General features: G+C 40.5%; 1 protein-coding gene across 1 annotated transcript in view; it reads left to right on the top strand.

Annotated features, from left to right (window-relative positions):
• Window positions 1-4346, top strand: part of PTCHD1 (patched domain containing 1) — a 53578-nt gene extending 49232 nt beyond the window's left edge. Inside the window, exon 3 of the mRNA XM_081567955.1 lies at window positions 248-4346. Within this exon, the coding sequence (XP_081424081.1) occupies window positions 248-1902 (1655 nt within the window). The 3' untranslated portion in view covers window positions 1903-4346. The remainder of the gene's footprint in view (window positions 1-247) is intronic.
• Window positions 4347-18765: the final 14419 nt, after the last annotated feature.

Raw genomic sequence — 18765 nt, 5'->3', positions numbered from 1 at the left:
TCCATCCAGCTTTCTTCAGCCAGAAGGAAGCATGAAGATCTTAGCTCCTCTATCTGCCCTCTCTCCCTTAACATGTCTGACTCACCAAAACACAAGTCTCTCTCTCCACAGGAGAGACATTGACCTGTCACCACTAGGATGGGTTACATTTCCTTTGACCCAGTTGTTCCCCAGGACCAAGTCGGTTCCCCTCTTTAGAGACCTTAGTCTTTTAAACTTTTGATCTGGTCTTTTTCTGCCCCCTCAGGTCATGGATTATATGGGACTTTTGAAATGTTATCCTCCTGGAGGAAAACTAGAGAAGACCAACATGTTAAAGAGAGAACTGCAGCAGTCTATGCAGACTCCATGCTCTCCTTTTCTCTCACCACTGCCATGTACCTGGTCACCTTCGGCATAGGGGCCAGCCCTTTCACGAACATTGAGGCAGCCAGGATTTTCTGCTGCAATTCCTGTATCGCAATTTTCTTCAACTACCTCTATGTACTCTCGTTTTATGGTTCCAGCCTGGTATTCACTGGCTACATAGAAAACAATTACCAGCATAGTATCTTCTGTAGGAAAGTCCCAAAGCCTGAGGCATTGCAGGAGAAGCCGGCATGGTACAGGTTTCTCCTGACGGCCAGGTTCAGCGAGGACACTGCGGACGGTGAGGAAGCGAACACTTACGAGAGTCACCTATTGGTATGTTTCCTCAAACGCTATTACTGTGACTGGATAACCAACACCTATGTCAAGCCTTTTGTAGTTCTCTTTTACCTTATTTATATTTCCTTTGCCTTAATGGGCTATCTGCAGGTCAGTGAAGGGTCAGACCTTAGTAACATCGTAGCGACGGCGACGCAAACCATTGAGTACACTACTGCCCAGCAAAAGTACTTTAGCAACTACAGTCCGGTGATTGGGTTTTACATATATGAGTCTATAGAATACTGGAACACTAGTGTCCAAGAAGACGTGCTAGAATACACCAAGGGGTTTGTGCGAATATCCTGGTTTGAGAGCTACTTAAATTACCTTCGGAAACTCAATGTGTCTACTGGCTTACCTAAGAAAAACTTCACAGACATGTTGAGAAATTCCTTCCTGAAAGCCCCCCAATTTTCCCATTTTCAAGAGGACATAATCTTCTCTAAAAAGTATAATGATGAGGTTGATGTAGTGGCCTCCAGAATGTTCTTGGTGGCCAAGACCATGGAAACAAACAGAGAAGAACTCTATGATCTCCTGGAAACCCTGAGGAGACTTTCTGTCACCTCCAAGGTGAAGTTCATTGTCTTCAACCCATCCTTCGTGTACATGGATCGATATGCCTCATCCCTGGGAGCCCCCCTGCACAACTCCTGCATCAGTGCTTTGTTCCTGCTCTTCTTCTCGGCATTCCTGGTGGCAGACTCTCTGATTAACATCTGGCTCACTCTAACGGTTGTGTCCGTGGAGTTTGGAGTTATAGGTTTCATGACATTATGGAAAGTGCAACTGGACTGCATTTCCGTGCTATGCTTAATATATGGAATTAACTACACAATTGACAACTGTGCTCCACTCGTATCCACCTTTGTTCTGGGCAAGGATTTCACAAGAACGAAGTGGGTAAAAAATGCCCTGGAAGTGCACGGGGTAGCGATTTTACAGAGTTACCTCTGCTATCTTGTTGGTCTGATTCCTCTTGCAGCTGTGCCTTCAAATCTGACCTGTACACTGTTCAGGTGCTTGTTTTTAATAGCGTTGGTCACCTTCTTTCACTGCTTTGCCATTTTACCTGTGATACTGACTTTCCTGCCACCCTCTAAGAAAAAAAGGAAAGAGAAGAAAAATCCTGAAAATCGGGAGGAAATTGAGTGTGTTGAAATGGTGGATATCGATAGCACCCGAGTGGTTGACCAAATTACAACAGTGTGAGGACATCTGCTTGTTACAGTTTCACCCTAGGTCTTATCAAGAGCAAAGGGATGATGTTCATGGCAACACATTTAAAGTTTTTTGGTTTTTAAGGATAAGAAATAGGCATTGCCAAAAACAGCAAAGGACTAGGGGAAATGGGGAAATTGTCAACCTTTAAAACAAAAGGTTGTCATCAGAGAAAATTTACACACACCCTAGGAGACTCGTAGTCTCTTAAACTAAGATCAAATAAGAGAAAGCTTATTAGCAAGCAGAATCCTATTTTATTCACACTGCAGATGTTGCTGGTATGGTGACAAAAGCCTTCTGATTGAAAGGTCAGCTGCCAAGGCAGAAATAGCTTTGAGCACTGTTCAAACAATAAGGCTTCCAGAACTTTTGCAAAGCAGTAGCTCCAAGCAGGGTCTATGGTTTAAGGTCTTCACCATCTCATCTAGTTCCCCAACACCCCAAGGAGACACTTGTGAAAGTTCTGGCCAGCAAAAGCAGCCAGAACCTCAGAAACTGACATGCGGTGGAATGGCCATCACCCACGGGCTGAAACTGAGTCACCTCTAAAGTCACCCGGGTGAGGCAGTTTTCTCGTCGAGAGTTAACTTATCATACCCCCCATGCACCCACCATCAATACACTTTTAATGTTTGTATGATTTGGTTAATATACCTTTAAACCAGTGACAGCTTCAGTAATGCAAAGTTAAAGCAAGTCTATTTTGGAATATTTTGTCACTTGTCACCAAATGGATCTGTAATAGTAATTGCAGCTTTTGGCAGGAGGCTCTGAGTACCCAGAACCACAGAGCCAAACCCAAATACCTGGCATGATGGAGAAAAAGCAGGTGTCTAACTGAACCCAGGGATAGCGTTTCCATTTTAACAACAAAAAAATGGCCAGCTGGTACAGCTGTTTGTGGTTTGGCCCTACATGCATTTTTTGCATGGATGCCCAGAAACAACATCTGCCCACGCATAGCTGAGGAAGGAAAAGTTATCGGCCACAGCTTGCCACTTGTAGTGCCAGTCCGCCTTTGCTCAGGAGACCTGCCTGCTCAGAGACACAGAGAAGAAAAGTCCTGAAACTTTGTAAGTCCTGAAACTGAGAACTTCAGGCAAAGACACAAAGGGCTGAAAATGACATAAATGGAACTCATGGGAAGATGTAATCACCCAGATAAATCTGTCAATGATGACAGTCAAGCTTTCCTGCTCACCCGGCTGCACTTTAATCCTCCTGGCCCCCCACGCCTTCATTGGTGCCCCCTCTCCTTCCGTGCACGGCCTTTCTGTACATTATCAAGCCTAGATGTTTATACTGTGGGCTTGCAGTATCTACAGGATCTAAACAGAAATGGTTTGATCTGAAGAGGCTGTGTATGTCACCCCAGATCCCTGCATTTCTTTCAGTCTATAAAAATGAAGCTAAAACCTGGTCACACTTGAGGCAAATGTCTACAGTATTTTTCCCTTTTAGAGACTTAGCTTATTTAGACATCTGTAGTGATAAGCATTTCCCCAAAGCACCTTGCCTTTCTGGACCTTAGCAGACGTACTGTGCAACTTCCCCATCCCTGCAGAGGAGGAAACTGAGACCTAGGAGAATAAAGCGACTCACCCAGGGTCACATCACTGGAGGGTTTCCATCATTTCAGCATGCCTAAGACAGGGCAGGCCAATTTTAGATCTTCTCATAAGAGGGCTATTACTCCCTTCAAAGTACATTTCCAAGGAAGAAACATAGGACTTATTGGCCACAAGCCAGACTTTTATTTTTAATGTCTGGGTAATGTTTGGGATTTAGGTTTACCATTGTCTTTCCAGACAGCAAAAATGCCCAAATGATTCAGATGTAACTACACCAAGTGCAAACTTGTGCTTTCTATTTCATGTACTGTTGTTCACACAGTTCTAAATATATGTGCAGGGGATCATAGCTAGTGCATTACACACTTGTTCAATCTCTCCTGCAAACACACTAAGTGATCATACCAACATGTTATGCACTCAACTAGAAGATAATGAGCTTTAATCTAAGGACAAATGCAATCCTCGAAAAAGGGCAAGTTCTCATAATAGATCTGCGATCAATTCTCTCTCCAAGGGGCCTACAACTAGGCGGTTACTGATAAAACACAGCTGAAGAGGGGATTGGTTTTACTCCTAAATCATATGTTGCTAAATCATTTTCTGAAAAGCGTGTTCTAAATCAGCCACTGATTTAGTGTTGCCCAGGTGGAGTACCTTGGGTTACAGTGACTCCATAAAATTGATACAACACACACACCAATTAAGTGGATTTTGTTGAGAATTTAAGCATTCAATTGGGTCAACCAGAATGACTTACTGTGGAACTTTATTTTATGACAGATAGTAGTTTTCCAACTTGACTGGGTCTCTGTATACCTTGGGATATTGTATTTTTAAATGAAGGGCATTTTAAAACTTGTCAACTTCTCTTTTCAGCACTTGAAATCAAAGCTTATGAAATTCTGACTGTGGAAAGAATGAATTGTTTTTACTGGGGGACTCTGCATGCCAAGATTTACTACTTATTATTTATTGTGAGATCATTATTATTTATTTGTTAATATTGATTATTAATAATTGCTCTAATAACATTGGTTTAGCCCCACCATGGATAAGACATTTTAGAAATAGCTCAGAATCACATCTCCTGCAAATTTAAGTCCTTACTTCATGAAGTTTTACTTTTACAATTGCTATCAAGAGGGAGGGAACGATCCTAGCAAACACTTGCAAAAGTTTTCTTTTTCAATTAATTCCAACCAAGACATTAATGTTCACTTTACCAAAGAAACTGATTTGGTTGGTTTTGAGTTGCTATTTATTGTTTGTTTACCAAAGAAAATATTCCACCCATCAGAAATATTTCTCCTGCTCAACTAAAAGAAAAAAACTGTGATACGTGGGCTTTCTTGGCCATTCATAAGGAAAAAAAGAAAAGTCAGGGTAAGGGTGATATTCTTTCAATGAGTGAAACAGCAGAAGATGTAAATTCACAAGAAACTTGGGGTTTGCAAGAAAGAAAATGATACTTGAAATAGGGCATTATTGTTAGTCCTATAGCAATGGCCCAGCAAACAGCATAAGGGCTCCTCAGGCTAAAAAGAGTATATCTGTTCCACAGGAAAAAAAAATAAGATAAATGCCAATGAAACTCTTTCTCCCCTGTTCCAGCTCATAAGTTTTGTTTTGGGTTTGGGGGTTTTAAGATTTGGGGGGTTTTGTTTTGCTTTGGTTGTGATGTTTGTGTTAGCTTGTTTTCCTCCTGCCTGTCCTACCATTTTTACTCCCTCAATTTTCAAGCAGAAGTGAGATAATCCCATCTGATGCCATCCTCCATGGCTACAGTTACTTATGCAATATGCTGCTCTGAACAAGGCCCTTGATAACTTTTATTTTAACTAACCACCACCCAATTGTTCTAAGTGGCATTCTGGGACCATGACATCACTTTCCTCCAGCCCCAGCAATGAAGCATGGCTGTGTCTGTCTCAAGAATGGGTGGACTGGGCAGCCGCCCTGGGGGGTGTGGTGTGAGGCAGAGCCTCTTGGACACAAATGATATCCTCCTCCAAATGGCTTTTTATTCCTTTGGATCCTATTAAAGCAGCCCTGCAGCTTACAGTAGTGTTTGATTTCTGTGAATCTGTTTTCTCATTTGTAAAATGGCGATAATACAGTAACTATCTTTCAATGCATCAAATACTTACTGAGTGCCTAATATCACCCAGGTACTGTTCTAGAGACTGTGGACAGCAGTGAACTAATGAGACTGTTAAAAAATCTGCCCTCAAGAGTGTACATTTGAGTGATGTTGCGGATTTACTGAAAGGATTAAATGAGAAGGTGTTCAGAAAGCACTTGTGGCAAGGCCTGGTGTAAAGAAGGAACTCAAGACATTATTATTTGTAATTTGTCCATCTCACACAGTAGCACTTGAGCTCAGGATATAAAGCTACAGAGAAGTAGATTTCTGTAGGCTTGAGCCCAGGATTAGGGCTATATAAAAATGCAGTGAATTGTCCTGATTATTTTAAGACATTCAAAATTTGGCTAGATCATCACTTAGTGGGACGAGTGGGAAGGGGGCACAGGCTCGAGATGGTGGAGTTGGGTGGTAATCCTTCAAAGAAAGAGGTACAGGCAGTCAGGGATGGAGTGTGGGGGGCACATATTTCATTACTGTGCCTGGCTTGTCTGAAGACACTCCTTTATGGTAATTTGCATTTGAGTCTCAGCTACATAAAAAGCATCAGGTATTTGAAGACAAAGTTCCCATTTTCCACACGGAAGGAAAACATTAAATTAGTACTACTGGATTCTCTGGCAAGGAACTGAGCATTGCTTCAGCCAACACATTGCAAAGTTCCTCCCTGTGGCGGTTACAACTGTTTATTTCTGTTTCATGCCAGTCCAGGAGAAAGCAAAGAGGAAAGTGAATGAGCTAAAATCCATTCACCTGAATATGCAGTGTCAGGATGTCCTCCCCAGACTGTTTCTCACCTGCCCCACTGCTGCCCAGGTGATGTGTTTGAAGTCTTCTTTGATATCTGTGAGGGCGCCATGCAAGGAAGACGAAGTGAGGGAGCAGAGAGCTCTGGCCTGTGTGTCGATTTTCAGGTTAGATTAAAATTAGCATGGCAAAGGTTTGGAGGAGCCAATCTGGAGAAAGAAGGCTTCTTTTCAAAGTACAAAGAAAGCAATGTGCACCAAGGAGGCAACCAATGAAGGGCCCTTGGTGGATGGAATGCTGTTGCTGTGGGATGCACAGGCCTCTCCTCCCTCCAAAATGTTGACATGAGATGAACCTGTGGAGAGAATCAAGCTTACTCTCCTGTTTTTCACTTAAGAAAATGGAAACCTGGAGAAGTGAAATGACGTGCACAGAGCTAGTTAGAAGCAGATACAGGGCTGTGACTGCAGTCTCCTAGTTCCTAGCTTCACTCCTTTCTCCACTCTGCCACTTTACTGCCAAATTCTGTATGTCTATATCATGGGGTCTTCACCTGGGGCCATGGATGAGTTGGTGGGAGGGTGGACTCTGCACTCGCTAAAATTAAATTATATGCAAAAATGTGTGTATATGTTCCCTATGTGCATTTTCCTAAAGAGAGTTCATAGTTGTCATCAGATTTCAAAAGAGGTCTACGACCCAAAAAGAGGGAAGAACAACTGTCCTAAAATAAAGACCTCATGGGGGGTGTCATCCTGGTGTCCTCATTTTGGCTAATGAGCAATCAAGAATTTCTCAACCATCTTTTCTCCAAGGAGCCACAACTGCTTCTAGGTATTGGTCTCTTCATGCCCAGCGAAGTGCCTACCACTACTCCTGTTTTCCTCATTCATTCATTCATTTAATCTGCATACATTTTCACTGTCCAATTCATGTTCCAGCACCAGTTAAACACACTCCAGGGCAAGACAGGTAAAGGATCCCTCTGCATCATGCTCTCATTGGCAGAAAGAATACATGTGGATGTGGGAGAAGAAAGAGCTGAGCAACCTATTTCCAAGCTTTCTAGGTCTATGCTTGTGGCAGCAGCATGCCACAGCCTTGAAGGGCTGCTCCCAAGTGATCCCTATTCAAGATAGAGAGAGAATGTGTCTCATTCATCTTAAAGATATTTGCAGTGAACAAACAGGAAATCATGGCCATGGACATATGGTTCCACTTAAGGACAGGTGTATGTGCAAATTGAAGCCCAGTTCTCTTGACTGTCAACCATAAGTTAGATGTAGTGGCCATTGATGGAGCAAGCTGAAGAATAAATGACTCTACTTGTACTGTTCGTTGTGCTTCTTCTGGAACAATTTTAGGCACAGCAGAATGCAGCTGGGTTGTCCAAAGGGCCAGGCTGGGGGAACACTGCTTGGCTCTCCCTGAAGCAGAGAGGTGGCACTGGTGACATTTACACAGTCCTCTGTCCAGCCATGACAAGGGAAGTCTTCTGATGACGGGGAAGAATATGAGTCTCACTTTGTAGCATGTGATTTGAAGCCTGAAGACTTTGCTCACTGAGATCTATAAAATGCTTTGTTTAATTCCTACAAAATGGCAAAGATTCAGCCCATTTCCATTCCCCAGGTTCATCCTGGGGAAAACCCATAGGATTCTCTTTGGCAAAACAGTGTGTTTAATTTCCATGGTGAAACTTCAACATGTTTGGCTCAGACTTTTATATCTTTATTCTTCAAATTAACATTCTGCCAAAATTGCCTTTGCCCCCTTATAGAATCACCAAGGCAGATTCCTCCTGCCTCCCAGGACCACAGGTGACTGGCCAAAATTGGTAATGACCCATTAGCGCTGCTAGACACACACACAGTGCATGTACACACTCACAACTATAACACATGTACAAACATAAATGCACAGATACATACATGCACATGCACACTGCCTTTCACAACATACCTGACACATTTGAGGCACATTAAAATGCCTTAGCAGGCCCAGTCCTGTGGTTCCGTGGGGTCTGGCAAACCAAAGGCTTCAGCTATCTTAGGAAACCATAAAAAAATACTATCTTCCCCTTTTATATGTTTCCTGTGCATGAGCATGTCTGAGACCAGCCAGATAATACAGTTTAAAAAAAAAAAGAAACCCAAGGAAGTGAATGTTTCTTGGAATTCACAGAGTGCTAACTAACAACTTTCTAGTGGAAAACTGCATTTGATGGAAGTTTTCTAAGTCACAGGTGAGAATAGCAGTAACCTAAAACCATAGAGATCTCTCTCAAAGCCTGGAATTGTGTAAATTTATCTAGAATTTCTCCTTTGCAATTCATATAAAGACAAAAGGAGTGGAGAGGAAGGGAGAAGGACATATGGGGTGGTCAATCTGTTTTGGCAACTCCTAGTTTTAAGGAGGTGTGGGCATTTTCCATTTATCTATAGTATTAGTTTAATGGGAATGCCAGTGCCTTTCATCCACCTCAAGGAAAGCAAGTGTCACCCAGGAAAACCTAGTGATAAGAAACCTCAGTTGGGAGAAAAGTCATACAAGTAACAAACTATCCAAGACCAGAGACATTTAGACACCTCCCCAGCCCCCACAAACACAAACATGGAGTGGACACTAAGAGAAGTTGGGGAGAGGAGCCCTAGCACATTTCCTAAGATTTGGACAGAGTGTGGCAGGAAAAAAAGGTAATTATTAGGAAAGAGAAATGAATCAAATCTGTGTGCAGTGAATAAAATTATGAGCTGAGAATAATGGAGCTGTTCAGGAACCTCTATAACATAAAGATACGGAGCCTGAATCTATGTTTTTTAAATAAAGTAAAAGGACCTCACATTTTCTTTTGAATTCTCGACTTATAATTTCTCCTTAGTAACTTGATGAGAACACATTCAGGTTCTATTTCTATTGTCTATGATTCCATAATTCAACCACCCACGGCTACATATTCACACTCCAGCTTAGCTGCTCTGAACAGAGTTGTTGAATGCTAGGCCCAAACAAGGAAGATTTCAGCTTCGGTTTAATAATTCCTTGGCCAAATTTATCTCATTCCTCTAAACGCACAAATGTTTCAAAGCTATAAAAAGTGTGTCTAGATAGCCAATGCGTTTCACTTTTTTAACATCAAAGATAACTCCTGCCAACAATTATTAACAATGAAATAGTCATAACAGCTAAATGTTCCTTTAGCAGTCCAATTTCAGTGGGTGACAAGAGGGAAGAGTCTGTATCAAACATTTAGTGATGCTGGAAAAGATCCTCACCCTAGACATACAATAGTTTAGACAGCAGAAGATGGTCCCTCTCTTATTGTCATCACTAATGAAAGACGTTTCTGAAACTACATATATTAGTCTGTAAAGTTTTGGGTTAAATCACAATGACTTTTAAAGTTGGATTCATGGCAACTGATCAAAAGATGACATCTTGTCAGTCAGATTAATCATTCAATGCAGCATTCAGAAGTCTTGTCTATTTCTCCAAGAGACCCCAGTGTTATATTGTTTCCTACTCTTTTAGCTGAGTTTCTTCACAATAGGAAAGTAGGTGATTCTGGAAGTAATAAAATTTTTTAAACTAAAAAGGAATGTTCAAATCCTAAAGCACATAATTAGTTTATATTAGTCAGATCTGAGACAGATAAGCATCAGACCCTACAGAGAAAAATACCACAGTTGCACCCTGCACTTGACAGGCTGTGAGTCACACCACTTTGACCTATGACGGGCAACACCTGCTCAGGTGGAATGAATTGAAAACTTGCCCAGAAAAATTTCCCACAAAGAGTTAAAACACTTATCTACTGAGATTTAATCAACTACACTGTTTACCTAAAGTCACGACATTTCAAAGATGTTTAAAGAAAATCAGGAATAAAAAACGACTAGCTCCTTCAGGAAAAAAAAATGATATCCTATATTCTGTACCACTTGAGTTGCTCTGACACCTAAAATATGTATTGACGTCATCCCACACCTACACAAAAACAAAATCAGCAGGGCAAACCATCCCACTGATGATTGGCAACCCCACAGTTCCTCTCCATCTGACCAGCTTTCACCAGAGGGCAATACTTCAGGCTTCCACATGGAATTTATAGGCTGCAGCAGCCCTGGGAACACTTAGCACACTAGCCCTGGGAAATGCCTCATGCCAAATACTTCGAGTCCTGAGTTGACTGCCCTTTCATATTAAAACCCCATCTTCCCATAAAGCATCCTGCTTTCAATCCTGTTATCAGATTCCCAGACTTCAAACTTTTGCTTTCACTCAGATTTCTAATCCTCTGATGGACACACCCCAAAGAGTGAAATGGCAATGGACCAGAGAAATGTCTTCAGTTTTACGGGGTTTTTTGGGGTCTTTTGCCTTTATTTTCTTTTTTTTTAATTTGGATATTTCTGAGCTTTTAAACAGCTGTTAGTATGCATTCTTTTTTGTTATTTTGTTTTTTCCAGATGAGCAATCAAAAAAGTTTCTATGACTTAATGTCTTATAGATACAGGTTTGGGTTTTTTGTTTGTTTAGCAGCAGATGTCTTTCTAGAAAACCTTGCATATGGTGCCTTCTTTGGCTTTAATGGTCACCATGTTATATTTCTGTCTCTGGAGAAAGAAAATAAAAGTCCATTTGCTGGCTTCAGTTTAATATATGATCATAAATAGGGGAATAAAATTGTAGCAGGAAGATTCCTATGCACCTACATGTCTGGGCATAAAAGAAGTCAATAGAGGCCAAAGAAAACTACAATTTTGGCTTCTTTATCCCATAGAATCTTGATCTTCCACAGGCATTTAGAGTGGAGGAGGAAATGCTCTGTGTGTTAGTTATAGGTCAATAACCTGTATGGAAAGGGAGTAGAAGAGCTTGAGAGGGGAGTGACAAAGCAGTATATATGCATGCGATGTCCAATCAATTGTTGGAGGGGGTGAGGGGGCTTTTATTTTAGTATATTTCACAGGGCTAACAATGGATGCATGATTTCACTGTCACAAAGAAAGTTTGAATCCAAAATTATATATCACAGGTACCAAATTACAATACTGACCTTGTAAAAAATGTAACAGATTTGGCTGATTTCAAATTTGCTCTCAGTAGTTCTGAGCTGGGAATAGCGAAGAAGTTGCACTCATACTCCTGTCTGTTAAAGTCCTTATTTAGCCCATTTCCATGGAAACTGAAATCAGATCTCTCTCACTGCCCCTCACCCTCTCTTTCCCTTTCTTCCTCCCTCCCTCCCTCTCTCTCTCACTCACACACACACACACACACACACACACACACAGGAAAAGCTATCTAGAGCTTGGTGGGTATTGTGTGTGTGTGTGTGTGTGTGTGTGTGTGTGTGTGTGTGTGTGTGTGTGTGTGTGTGTGTGTGTGTGTGTGTGTGTGTGTGTGTGTGTAAACATTCATAGGCTAATTTCTGTGTGGACACTCTCTTATCAGTCTCTCATCTATGTTAACTTTCCAACCAATGGAAGAAAGGCCAGAATGGCTTCCTTCTTTAGAAGGCAACCTGTACAGATAAAAATCTTAAGGTAAGAAAACTAAGCATATCACATCAGGCCTTCACTAGCAAATCCTTGAAGAATTCCATTTCACAACTGCATGTTCAAGTAATTTAGTTAAGTAACTTGGAAATATTTTGTGCTAGGAAGACATACATAAGAACTATATTTAATCGCTTGGATTTCTGCCCACTTTGCTTTTACTCTCAAGTATCGACATTTCCCTAAAATAGCCCATAAAGTAAGGACCAAGAGAAAAGAGAAAATGAATGAGCTCATTTTAATATTTCAACATATACTCAGTTAAGTTTCCATCCTAATGCAAATAATACGTGCACATTCCAGGCTTATGGGGATATTTAGTAAACGATTCTATCTTAGTCCAAATCTCCCTTGAAGACAGGCCAGCACTCAAGCTGCTGCCTATAAAAGGGCACTGCTGAAACCTACAGAAAGGTTGGAAGAAGAATGAATACTGGCCCTCTCCATACTCATACAACGATGTCATCAGGCAAACTGGGTGCCTTCTATACATGGACAATGTCTGATAGGGGGAGATATTTTACTTTCCATCTCTGTCTTTTTCTCCATAGGAAAAGATAAAATGGGTTTTATTTTTTAAGAATTTCACTTAAACATGAGATTTTTTGCTTTCAACCTCTCACCATATTCTCCTTTGTGCTTTATGCTTGAATGAGTAGTCTGAAACAGGGCTGAGGGTGCTGACCATCTGTAATCAAAACCTGAGGGGAGTGGGCAGTGATTTCAAAATGGAAAAGTCATTTTTGTAGGATTAAAAAAATACTCAGGAGTAAGGGGTGGAAAACTATAATTTCTTGTCACCAAGGCATGACTCAAGATGCCAGCCCCTCCCCTGGCTTGGGAACCACTGTTATCTTCCCCAGGCTATTATGTAGAGATGACATTTCATCATCTACATGAAAATCTTCATTTCTGCAGAGAGCATCACTGATTCACAAGAATATAAAAACACAAATTCCCTTGAGTCATAGCACTTCAGTCGCCAAAATCAAGAGCATCCAATGAGAGGAAGCCCTAAAAGAATGTGTCATAAATTATTTATCACAACACCTTGAACAGGATACAAGTGTGGAATCAGTAAGAATGTTGAGTCCCATGAACTGGAGGTCATCAAATGAAAGACCTCAGACTGTAATATTATTGTCTACATTTCCAAAAATCAAGAAATGTGAAGTTGTTGGCAAATGGGCCCACTTATTCTTTCACTTCAGTTGACCTTGTATTGTAGAAAAATGACCAGAAGAAGAAGAAGAAACCCTGGAAATACTGCTGAACATTGTTAACAGGCCTTGCCAATTGACCTCCCATGGTTAAAATGCAAATTTTAGAGGGGATCTGTACTCTTGAATAATTTTTATAAATATACATACTGAATCCAATGCTTAAACTTGAAATAACTGTAGTGTTGTAGTCTGAGATTTGTACCCCTGCATGCCTCTAATGAATGCAAAAACAAAATTCTCCCCATTCCTAACTCTTTTACTGTTTTAGATGTTCCAGAAATAGCCCTAGACTTGAGCCAGTGTGGTTCGAATACTCCCCCAACAAACTTTTGCAAGTGTAAGCACTCAGGGGTTCCACTAAAGCTTCTGGATGAATCGAATCCTAAAAGTTATAGAATTATGCATCAACAGCTAAAGGACACAATTATAAGCTGAAATATTGTGACACACTGTGTAATGCCACACGATCAATGCAATGTTCAGTAAATGTATATCTTTTTGTCATTTTGTATTTATTTATACAGAATTAAAAATAAAGCACAGGACTAAAACCAAGGATGTGTGTGTGCCTTTTCCTTTATTTTGATGATAGCAAAGGAAAAACAACAAGCAACACTGCAAAAAGGTTTGGTCCTCACACAGTATTTAAAATAAGGATATGTCAAGCTGAACTGTTATTAATATGTGATGTGCCATCCAAGAATCTTCTTATTGAGGTATGATAACTCAATAACTTTTCAGAATATGGGGCAAAAGTTCCTTCCATTCTGTTGGCATAAAAATGAGGGGATGAGTGTCTTAGGTTGGTTCTTCCCCAGAATCAGACACAGAGACAAGGATGTGGGTACAAGTCATTTATTTAGGAGGTGATCCCAGGAGCAACAGCAGTGGGGGAGGGAAAGTGATGCAGGGAAGGAAGGTGATAGGGGATATGCAGATGAACCGCTCACCACTGTAGGCAACGGGGATCAGTCTCCCTGGAGACTTCTGGGATATGGTTGTGGGAAATGTACCAGACTTGTTGCACTGGAGGAATGAGAAAGCTGAAGTATTTAACTGACAACTGCCATCAAACACTGGACTGCAGGTGTTCTGCAGATGCTGTTGGCATATACTAAACTAGTGCATGTCACAGGATATGAACAGAGCACCAGCAACATCTGCTATAAGGAGGAATATTCTTCAAGATACACACAGATAATGAACAGAATCTTGTCTAATTCTCTGAGACATCATGGGTGTTAGGGCTTTACAGCCATAAGCCATGACTCTAGGCAAAATGAGGCCTAGTTAAGGTCTCCAGCAGTTACACCATCAAGGGCAAACTAAAAACTGGTGAAGGATATGGAAGAACAAAGGCCATAGGGATGGTCAATGCAGATAAAGATCATGGTCCAGCAGGTGCTATGGAAGCTGGGTCATCCTGAAGTATGAATAAAGTTAAGAAACTGGATGACTTCAGAGAAACCAGGTCTTCAGTGTTAGGACCAAGAAGAGCTCCAATTCTACCTTTATCTTTGTATACACAAGATGCTTCATATCCAGTGGCGTGCTGAGAAACTTTAACAACTGGCTTTCTAGGGAAGTGTATGTGGATGATGGTGGAGCGGGCATAGCCAATTTCAAGCTAGTCACAGTTTAGTAACTAGCTCAAAAATTCTTAAAAAGTCAATAAGTGTCTCACAAGCTGGGATGAGCCCACCCCAGGACACCACTGCTTATTGTTCTCCACCCAACATCCAGCCACTGTTTGAGGTTTGAAGGGCTAACCACTAAAATGGATCCAGATCCTAATGTCAGAGGTTATGCCTGTAACTACCCCGGAACCATTGTGGGTAGATGACACTACTGATTTGGGACGTGGGGTTACTCAGGGGAGACTCTCCTCTGAAGGGTACCCCAGAGAGGGGTACCGTCTGATTCTCCCTCATTGTTATCTTCCTTAGAGCCTTTGAAACCCTTTGTGGCTGGAATTAAGATGCTGGCAAAAGTGCCTGTGGGTCAGACTGTGGCAGTCCTTTACTCCAACTTGCACATGGGCATCTATTGATATACTGTATCTATTTCATTCCACATCTACTCCCATAGCTTCTTTCCTAACATTTATACCATGTATTTATAAGAAAAGCAATCTATACTCATATCCAAAGGCGAAGAACCTGGGACTGGCATGAGTACTTAAGTTAATGAACTCTTACTGCCACAGCCTTGTGCACAGCCCTTTTCTGGATGTTGTAGTTGATGCAGATTTTGTCTGCCCCAAACCATGAACAAAATGCTGCACATGAAATTCAACAGAGAGGCATGTTCAGTTCACACAATGTCTAGCTTCTACCTTACAGAGAGGTCAAGGACTCCTGTCTCTCCCCATCACCAGTCACTGTCAACTTACACGCTTTTGCACAGCAAAGGAAACCAGAAACAAAATGAAAAGACAACCTACAGACTGGGAGAAAATATTTGCAAATGATGATACCAACAAGGGATTAATTTCCAAAATATACAAACAGCTCATACGGCTTAATATAAAAAAAAACAAACAACCCAATCAACAAATGGGTAGAAGACTTAAATAGATACTTCTCCAAAGAAGAGCTACAAATAATCAACAGGCACATGAAAAGATGCTCAATGGCAGTAATTATTAGAGAAATGCAAGGCAAAACTACAATGAGGGTATCACCTCACACCATTCAGAATGGCCAACATCAAAAAGTTTACAAATAATAAATGTTGGAGAGGATGTAGAGAAAAGGGAACCCTCCTACATTATTGGTAGGAATGTAAACTGGTGCAACCACTATGGAGAACAATATGAGGTTCCTTAAAAAATTAAGAACAGAGTTACCATATGATCTAGCAATCCTACTCCTGGGCATACATGCACCCCAATGTTCATAGCAGCACTATTTACAATGGCCAAGACATGGAAGTAACCTAAACGCTCACTGACAGATAAATGGATGAAGAAGATATGGTATGTGTATACACACATACACACATACACACACACTCAGAGCCATAAAAAAGAATGAAATAATGCCACTTGCAGCAACATAGATGGACCTAGATATTACCATATTAAGTGAAGTAAGCCAGACAAAGACAAGTATCATATGATATCCCTTAGAAGTGAAATCTAAAAAAAAAATGACACGAGTGAACTTATTTACAAAACAGACTCACAGACTTACAAAACAAACTTATGGCTAACAAAGGGAATAGCGGGGGTGGTGGGGTAGACAAATTAGATGTTTGGGATTAATAGATACACAACACTATATATAAAACAGACAAACAACAAGGGCCTACTGTATAGCACAGAGAAAAATATTCAGTATAATAACCTATAACAGAAAAGAAACTAAATATATATATATATATATATATATATATATATATGTGTGTGTGTGTGTGTGCATAACTGAATCACTTTGCTGTACACCTGAAGCTAATACAATATTGTAAATTAACTATAGTTCAATTTTTAAAATGAAAAAAAATGACCACTTGTCAAGCAATGGCTTGAACAGCCACATGCCACTAATTGGCACTGACCATAGCTTTCATACTTTAAAATAATTATTGCCTCTCAAGTAATTTATATCACCAAAAACCTATGTTTCTTTAACTATTAAGTTCTACATTTTTATAAACTCCCTGAGAGCCATGGCAGTTCTGCTCCAGATTCATGCTGAACTGTGTTCCAATTTCTTGGCTGTTTCTCCCCTACACTGAAAGATCTATTTCAAAGTAAAACATTCCCCTTGCTCTGTCTCTGGTCTTACATATGTTTCAAGTTACTAAGACACCTCTCACAGATTCTTAAGATTTCTCTGCACCTCAGTAAATTCTCCCTACACCTCTCCCCTGCTAAGGGGGCAGACTGGAGTTGAATTCTTCTGTTCCTATGTTTTATGACAAAGAACTTTTAAATTATGTCTATTGGAGTATTATATGATAAAAGAGTACAAAGTTCCAATTATTTATACACTGCTGCTTTGCAATTTCTAGCATTCAGAAGGCATCTCAAGGAAGGCCTGGAAAGGAAGGAACCATCCAGTTCACAATCCTTTATCTGTTTAGGGCTTCTCTACATGGTAGCTGCCCCTTGCTTTTGACCAAGGGTATGATTTTTAACTCCTTTGTATAATTTTCTACTCTCATCTGAAGCTGAGTAGCAGAAAATAGCAATGTCAATCACAAGAACTTTTCAATTCAGTTTCAACATTTCCTCAAGATGTATTCAAAGAGAAGTATTTTTTTTACTATTACCTAGCAGATTTGCCTTTGGAAAATCTGTGACCTATAAAACATTTCATTTTCTACTACATCTTTCCCATCCTTCTGTCCCCAACAGCCAGATAGTTCTTATTAGTCAAAGAAATAATCAGATAATAACAACTGGTCTTTGAACAATGAGAAATACTGCCTGATACATTTTTCCCTAGTACTCATTCTTGGTTTCAGGTAGCAAGAATGTGTCGGCTCAACATTTCCCAGCATCTTAGGTAATGTTTCCAAACCCTCAGCTTCATCTCAAAACTGAACTAAACTCAAATTACATGATAGGATTCAAGTCAGAAAGCTGTCACTTAGGAATCACCCCAGGACTGGAGTATCTGAATGGGGAAAAGGAGATAAGACAGGGGGTGGGGCTGGGAAGAGAAGAGTGCCTAATTTGTATTTAAACAAACTTGTTATTTTCTTAACATGGTATTTTTTACAGAATTTTTTCTTGTCAGGCGTTTGGCTGTTTGGAGCTATCCTAGAACTCATCAATTGGTGGAAGAATACCTTTGTAAAAATACATAATATTATTAAAAGATACCTAATTTTTTTTAGGTGAAGGAGATTGAGAGGCATAAACTACTAGGTATAAAATAAATAAGTTACAAGGATGTAATGCACAGCACAGGGAATATAGTTAATATTTTATAGTAACTTTATAGGGAATATAATCTATAAAACATTAAATACTATGTTGTTCATTGGAACTAATAAAATATTGTAAGTCAAATACACAATAATTAAAAAATATCTAAATGGATTTTTTCTACTGAAACCCTAATGATTAATTTATCATTCCAGAAGGTTTTTTCTTAATTTCAAATTAATTTTCAATTAAGATCCTCTTGGGTTTAAACTGTTCTGCCCACCAGTCTTTTGACTAATGATTGCCAAATAAATTCCTTAATGAACTAGGGCTTCTCAGGTGGTGCTAGTGGTAAAGAATCCAGCTACGAAGGCAGGAGACACAGGAGACACAGGTTCAATCCCTGGGGATGGGAAGATCCCCTGGAATAGAAAATGGAAACTCACTCCAGTATTTTTGCCTGGGAAATCCAATGGACAGAGGAGCCTGGTGGGCTAGAGTCCAAGGGGTCACAAAGAGTCGGACACAACTGAGCACACATCGTTGTTGTCTTAATCAACTAGTTAAGTTCAGTTCAGTTCAGTCGCTCAGTCATGTCCGACTCTTTGCAACCCCATGAACCGCAGCACACCAGGCCTCCCTGTCCATCACCAACTCCCAGAGTTTACCCAAACCCATGTCCATTGAGTCGGTGATGCCATCCAGTCATCTCATCCTCTGTTGTCCC

Source organism: Giraffa tippelskirchi, chromosome X (genome assembly GCF_054371585.1).
Source record: "Giraffa tippelskirchi isolate mGirTip1 chromosome X, T2T-mGirTip1v1.2.pri, whole genome shotgun sequence".
NCBI classification, from domain to species: Eukaryota; Metazoa; Chordata; class Mammalia; order Artiodactyla; family Giraffidae; genus Giraffa; species Giraffa tippelskirchi.
The sequence above is the reverse complement of the archived record's forward strand: the minus strand, read 5'-3'. Positions and strand labels throughout refer to the sequence as shown.